The sequence below is a fragment of the Nicotiana sylvestris genome, chromosome 11 (genome assembly GCF_000393655.2).
Source record: "Nicotiana sylvestris chromosome 11, ASM39365v2, whole genome shotgun sequence".
NCBI lineage: Eukaryota > Viridiplantae > Streptophyta > Magnoliopsida > Solanales > Solanaceae > Nicotiana > Nicotiana sylvestris.
This window is the reverse complement of record NC_091067.1, coordinates 86,981,773-86,988,655: the sequence shown is the minus strand read 5'-3', so window position 1 is coordinate 86,988,655 and position 6,883 is coordinate 86,981,773. Positions and strand designations below refer to the sequence as shown.

Sequence of the window (6,883 nt, the reverse complement as noted above, 5' to 3'; positions counted from 1 at the left end):
AGTTAGGGAGAGGCTGCTAGCATCAGATGTTCAGGCTTTGGCCAATCAGTTCGTGAGGTTAGATATTTTGGAGCCCAGTCATGTTCTAGCTTACACAGTCTCTCGGTGTTTTTTGTATGAGCACATTAGAGAGTATCCATATGATTACCCCTATTTTCTTCCCTTAAGGACACAGTGCAACATAGTGGTGCCAATCAAGTTACAGTTAAAGATGATGGGGTGTTGCGGATGTATGGTTAGATTTGTGTACCCAATGTGGATGGGCATCGTGAGTTGATTCTTGAGGAGGCCCACAGTTCGTGGTATTCCATCTATCCGGGTGCCACCAAGATGTATCAGGATTCGCGATAACATTATTGGTGGAGAAGAACGAAGAAAGATATAGTTGCATATGTAGCTTAGTGTTTGAATTGTCAACAAGTAAAGTATGAGCATCAAAGGCCTAGTGGATTGCTTTAGAGGCTTGAGATTCTTGAGAGGAATTAGGAGCGTATTACCATGGATTTCGTTGTTGGGCTTCCACTGACTCAGAAGAAATTTGATGCAGTGTGGGTTGTTGTGGACAGGTTAACCATGTTGGTACATTTCATTCTAGTGGCACTTACCTATTCTTCAGAGTGGTTAGTTGAGAACTACATCCGTGAGATCGTCCGTCTTCACTGTATGCCAGTGTCCATCATTTCTGATTGAGTTATGTAGTGCACCTCACACTTTTGGAGGGACGTACAACGCGATTTAGACACATGGGTTGAGTTGAGTACAACATTTCACCCCAGATGGACGGACAGTCTGAGCGCACCATTCAGATATTCGAGGATATGCTTCGCGCTTGTGTTATGAATTTCGGGGTTCTTGGGATCAGTTCTTGCCGTTTGCGGAGTTTGGCTATAACAACAGCTACTAGTCGAGTATTCAGATGGCTCCCTATGTGGCATTATACGGGAGGCAGCACCGTTTGCCAGTTTGGTGGTTCGAGCTGGGAGAGGCTCGATTATTGCGTACCAATTTGGTTCAGGTTGCCTTGGAAAAGGTCAAGATGATTTAGGATTGATTTTGCCCAGCTCAGTCTAGGTAGAAGAGTTATGCCGATCGGAGAGTTTGTGATGTTACATTCATGGTTGGAGAGAGAGTATTGCTCCGAGTTTCACCTATGAAGGGTGTCATGATATTCAGAAAGAAGGGCAAGTAGAGCCATAGGTATATCGAACCCTTTGAGATTCTTGAGAGAGTGGGGGAGGTGGCCTACAAACTGGAATTGCCACCTAGTTTATCAGTAGTCCATCTAGTGTTCCATGTGTACATGCTCCGAAAGTATCAAGATGATCTGTCCCATGATTTAGATTTCAACTCTGTCCAATTGCCAAGGATTTGACTTATGAGAAGGAGCCAGTGGCCATTCTAGCCCGGCAAGTCCGGAAGTTGAGGTGTAAGATTTATCTTTCAGTTCAAGTGTAGTGGTGAGGTCAGCCAATCGAGGCAGCCATGTGGGAGTCCGAGTCGAATATGCGGAGTAGATACCTACACCTTTTCACCAGTCCAGGTACTTTTCTATGTCCGTTCGAGGACGAACATTTATTTTAGAGGTGGAGAATGTGATGACCCGATATGTCATTTCGAGTTCTAGCCTTTAGTTCTTTCGAGATCTCAACTAGCTCCATTCAGTACTCCTTGATTTACACGCGCAATCCATAACTTGTTCCGGAAATATTTTATGTAAAAAAAGTTTTAAAAATGTGAAATTTTGCCTTAAAACTAATTTGAGTTGACTATGGTCAAGTTTTTGGGTAAACGAACTCGGATAAGAGTTTTGGTGGTCCCAGCGGGTCTGTATCGTGATTTGGGACTTGGGCATATATCCGTAGTCAAATTCGGAAGTCCCTAACTTAATTTAATGTGAATTGTTGAAAAATAGTAATTTGAAGGCTTTAAGAATTCCTAAGTTTGATCGTAGGTTGACTTTGTTGATACCGGGTTTGGATTTTGGTCTGTAACTTGGAATAGGTTCATTTTACTATTTATGACTTTTCTGCAAAATTTGGTGTAATGCGGAGTTGATTTGACGTGATTCAGACTGGTTATAGAATTTCAAGTTCTTGAATTTTTTCGAAAATTTCATACATTTTGATGTCTGATTTATAGTTTTATGTGTTATTTTGGTATTTTGATCTCACAAGTGAGTTTGTATGATGTTATTACATTTGCATGCATGTTTGGTTTATGGCTCGAGGGGCTCGGGTGAGTATCGAATAGGCTACAGACTGATTTTAGACTTTGGAGAATAGTTGATGACTCTGCGTTGCTGGTTAATAACTATGGATTCTAGCCTTTCTTATGCTCTCTTTTGCTTAAGTTTTGGATAAAAAATGTGTGAAAGTATTCCCGAAAATTGACTTATTGTGCTTGTCTACAGGGTTTGGTCAAAATGAGGCAAGAATGTCATAACCAGCTCATAGAGGAGTTAAATCAGCACAAGTTCAAAGATGAGATAAAAGCGCTGACCGCGAAGGAAAAGAGCGGCCGCGAAAGTTTCACAGCTGAGGCAGTCACAATTACGCGGTCTGCGGAATTGAGGTTCAGAGAAGGTGTTTTGGATGCAGACAAGGACTGCTGACCGCGACGAAATAGCGCGGCCGCAGAATACCTGACATGGATGCGGTGCAAATTCCGCTGAGAGCGTCAATCAAAGTTCAGAGACCCTGCAAAATGAGCTTAACTAAGGAGTGCGGTCCGTGTCCAAATTGCGCGGCTGTGGTTGATGCTAACACTGAGGCAATAGCTTTTACGCTCCCCACGGAATCAAGTTCAGACCAAGCACAAAAGAGAATAAACGCGGTGTGTTCCTGCTTTTGTGCGGCTGCGAAAGTCAATGCGCTGAAGTGCCAATTATTTCGCTGACAGCGGAACCTCCGTAGGGGTATTTTTGTCCAGTAATTTTAGTTGTGTATAAATAGATCTTTTTCACATTTTTAGGTTATCTTTTGCTTGGAGGAGCTCGTGAACAGCCGTATTTTACCACTTAGAGTAATTTTAGAGCAGTTTTAGTTATTGATCTTAGATTTTATTCTTGTAATCAACTTTTATGGCTTATATTTCATCTCCATCTTTGATTTTTACCTTGATTATGAGTAGCTAAACCCATTAGCTAGGGTTGTGACCCAATCCTAGTGTGGGTATTTAACGAGTCTTTAATTTTAGGGCCTAATTGTTTATGGGTTAGTGATATTTATCTTGATTCATGCTTTAATTGTAGAATTGGTGGTTGCAAACACTGATTCATGCCTTTATGACTTAGACTCTTGTTGAGAAAGAGGGACTAAGTCTAGGAAATTCAGACTAACAAGGAATCAGGGTGCATTCAAGAGATTGATAGCCCCAATTAAAGGGTTAAACCTAGAGATAGTAATACCCGACTTGAGTAAATTTTGCTTGCATAGTTTGAACACCCAATTGGGCCTTAGAAAGACAATTCGGGCAAAGTAACTCAAACTACCGAGAGGTATATAGTGAGTAATTATGTTCAAAGGTTATATCACGACCTCAAATATAACAAGCGTGTCCTAAATTTTAGATCCCATTAGATACTCACCTAGGTGTAAGTCACTTCCCTAGAGCTTTTTATCAATTGAGAAAACTCTTACAAAAATATTGTACTTAAATTATTTTCAGCAATCAGTAATATTAAAAAGTAGAATAGAAACAAATCCAAACATGGTTATAAGTGCAATTAAGAGCAACACACATAACTAGATTGGATAGAAACTAAACTCCCAGCCAATATTAGCTCCTTGTGGATATCGATCCTGACCTTTCGGGTAAAAGCTGCATCGACCAATCTTTGCCATTATATAGTGGTGTAGAGTTGGAGCCAATTACTTTTTGATGTCGTTGCCCGGGAGTTAAACGGTTTTGGCTATCTATCTGACTATTTGTGTGTCTTGTTTTTCTTTCCTTCTATTTTACTAACTTGTGTGAGTTAATTGATTCAGGTACAAAATGGCAAATAATGATCCTCTCGGAAATGTTCTCCAGGGGGAGGAGGTAGATGATAATGGTGAAGATGAGGTGCCTCTAGTACCTCAAGCTCAAAGAAGAGGCTGCCATGCCAATGAAAACATTCTATACCCTCCTCCAGTTCCTCCGCGAGTAGCTCCTCGAGTGCTTTCAAATGAAGGTTAAGCAAGTGCAATTGTCCCACCCCAGATCCGGGTGGGCAATTTCTAGATTACAAATGTTATGTTGACCTTATTGTAGCAAAGAGGGTACTTCACAGGCACTCCCCATCAAAATGCATATAACCATCTAAAAGGTTTTGTGGATACCTGCTGAGGTAGAAAACATAGAAATGTGTCGGAGGATGTATTGAGACTGAGATTTCCCCCCTTTTTACTTAGAGGGAAAGCTTTGGACTGGCTCTAAAGACTCCCCAACCATTCCATCACCACATGGGATGAGTTGGCTAACAAGTTTATAGCCATGTTTTTCTCGCCGGGGCATATGGCGACCTTGAAAGATGATATCTTGGCCTTCAAACAGGAACCTAATGAACCATTTCATGAGATCGTGGAAAGGTATCAGATGATGGTGAAAGAATGCTCGAACAATGACATGACCGAAGCAATGATCCAACAAACATTCAACCGTGGTATCAACACCACCAATCAGTGTGTAGTGAACCAGCTAGCAGGGGGAAACTTTATGAACACTCCTATTGTTGAGGCGTGTGATATTCTCGATGAGATGGCAGATACTTCCTCGGCATGGCAAAGTCGAGCTAATGTGCCACAAGGTGATCCCAATGTCATTCACCTACACAAAGAGCTCCATAAGCATGGACAAACAATAGCAGAGTTGACTACAACAATGAACTCGTTGGCAAAAGCTCAATTGCAGCATGTTCAAGTGCCAAGATAGGTGAATGCCATGGAAGGGGTAAACATGTTGGTCAACAAGAGGCGACAAAGAGGTCAACAAAGTCAAGGAAATCCGGATTAATATGATCAAGGTTGCAGTGGTTTCAACCAAGATGATGGGTATGATGATCAGAGTGAAGAAGTTCAATATGTGAAAAACTACCAAGGACAGCGGGGCAGTGCTCCGAATCAACAACAGTAGTGGAGATCCCAAGGAAATTAGGGGAATCAAAACCAACAAGGAAATAGCAACTGGGGGAACAACAATCAGAATTGGGGCAACCAGAACAACCAGGGCAAGTGGGGTGGCAATAACAATAGAAATTGTGGAGGAAACAACAACCAAGGGGGTTGGAATAATAGTAATCAAGGGAATCGGGGGCCGGGCTTTCAAAGTCCTCTGATGTATCAACAACCAAAAAACCTTCCTCCATTTCCGTTCCAAGGTCCTAGCTCATCAAATAATGAGATGGGGAGGATTGAGTTGATGTTTGAACAAATGATGAAGAAAAATGCCGGCTCATCAAATAATGAGATGGGGAGGATTTAGTTGATGTTTGAACAAATGATGAAGAAAAATGCTGATTCCAATGCCCAGTTGACATCCTATAATACTTCTATCCAGAACTTGGAGGTCCAACTTGGCCAGATTTTGCGATCTTTGAACACTCGCCCTAAGGAGGCACTACCTAGTGACACAGAAGTAAACCCGAATGGCGGGAACAATACTGGCCGTGCAATGGCAGTGACCACAAGGAGCTGTAGAGGTAGTGAAGCAAGTACCTCCAAGCAAAAGGAAGTTGTGAGTGATGAGGTTGAAGTGCAAAATGATGATTTTCCAATAGTTGATGAGCAAGTGAGTGAAGAGAATTTGGATGTTGAGGTGAGAATTGATATTCATGACAATGAGATGGAGACTCAAAATGATGTGAACCCGTCTAGGGAACACGTGATAGACATAACAAAAATGGTAATGCCTAAAGCCAAGGCTCCTTTGCCAAGGCCTCCTCTGCCTTACCCTCAAAGACTTGCGAAACAAAAGAATGAAAACCAGTTCAAGAAGTTTATTGAGATGATAAAAAGCTTTTCGATCAATGTACCCTTGGTGGAAGCTGTTGAGAAAATGCCGGGATATGCCAAGTTTATGAAAGACTTGGTGACTAAAAAGAGATCTATGGATTGTGATACCATTAAAAAGACTCATCAAGTGAGTGCAATTATGCATTCGATGGCTCCAAAGCTTGAAGATCCCGGTGCTTTAACCATTCCATGTACTATTGAGAGTGCGGATTTCGCAAAGGCCTTGTGTGATTTGGGAGCAAGTATAAATTTTATGCCTTACTCCGTATTCAAAACATTGGGTATTGGTCAACCGAGAGCTACTTCAATGAGATTGCAAATGGCGGATATAACAATGAAAAGGCTACTTGGTATTATTGATGATGTTCTTGTCCGGGTTGACAAATTTATTTTGCCTGCGGATTTTGTGATTCTCGACTGCGATGTCGACTATGAGGTGCCTATAATATTGGGAAGGCCTTTCCTAGCAACAAGGAAGACATTGGTTGATGTGGAACTAGGGAAGCTCACCTTCCAGGTGGATGATGAAAAAGTTGTCTTCCACGTGTGCAAATCGATGAGGCTACCGAATAGTACTAAAGTTTTCTCTTTTGTGGATCTTGTGACGGAAGTGATAGTTGATGACACGAGAGCCATGATCAATGTGAAGGATCCTTTGGAAGCTGTATTGTTGACCATTATGTAACTGAGGATGAAGGTTTGGTAGAGTATGTCAATGCCTTGCAAGGAATGGGTTTTTACACCTATGAGCCCCGTAAAATTTCCTTGGATCTTGAATATAGAAAGACTCCACCAAAAAATCCCTCAATCGAGGAACCTCCCATAATGGATTTGAAGCCTTTACCTCCACACCTTAAGTATGAATTCTTGGGCCCTTGTTTAACTTTACCTGT

At 41.7% G+C, this 6,883-nt stretch overlaps 1 protein-coding gene across 1 annotated transcript; it reads left to right on the top strand.

The window, feature by feature from the left end:
• The first annotated feature begins 5,475 nt into the window (after window positions 1-5,475).
• On the top strand, window positions 5,476-6,675 carry LOC138881280 (uncharacterized). The gene has a single exon (XM_070161496.1). It carries the CDS (start codon window positions 5,476-5,478, stop codon window positions 6,673-6,675), a length of 1,200 nt encoding a protein of 399 aa, XP_070017597.1.
• Window positions 6,676-6,883: the final 208 nt, after the last annotated feature.

Bases quoted from the DNA above. Each gene is read 5' to 3' on its own strand.
- LOC138881280 (XM_070161496.1), top strand. From the start codon at position 5,476: ATGATGAAGAAAAATGCTGATTCCAATGCCCAGTTGACATCCTATAAT.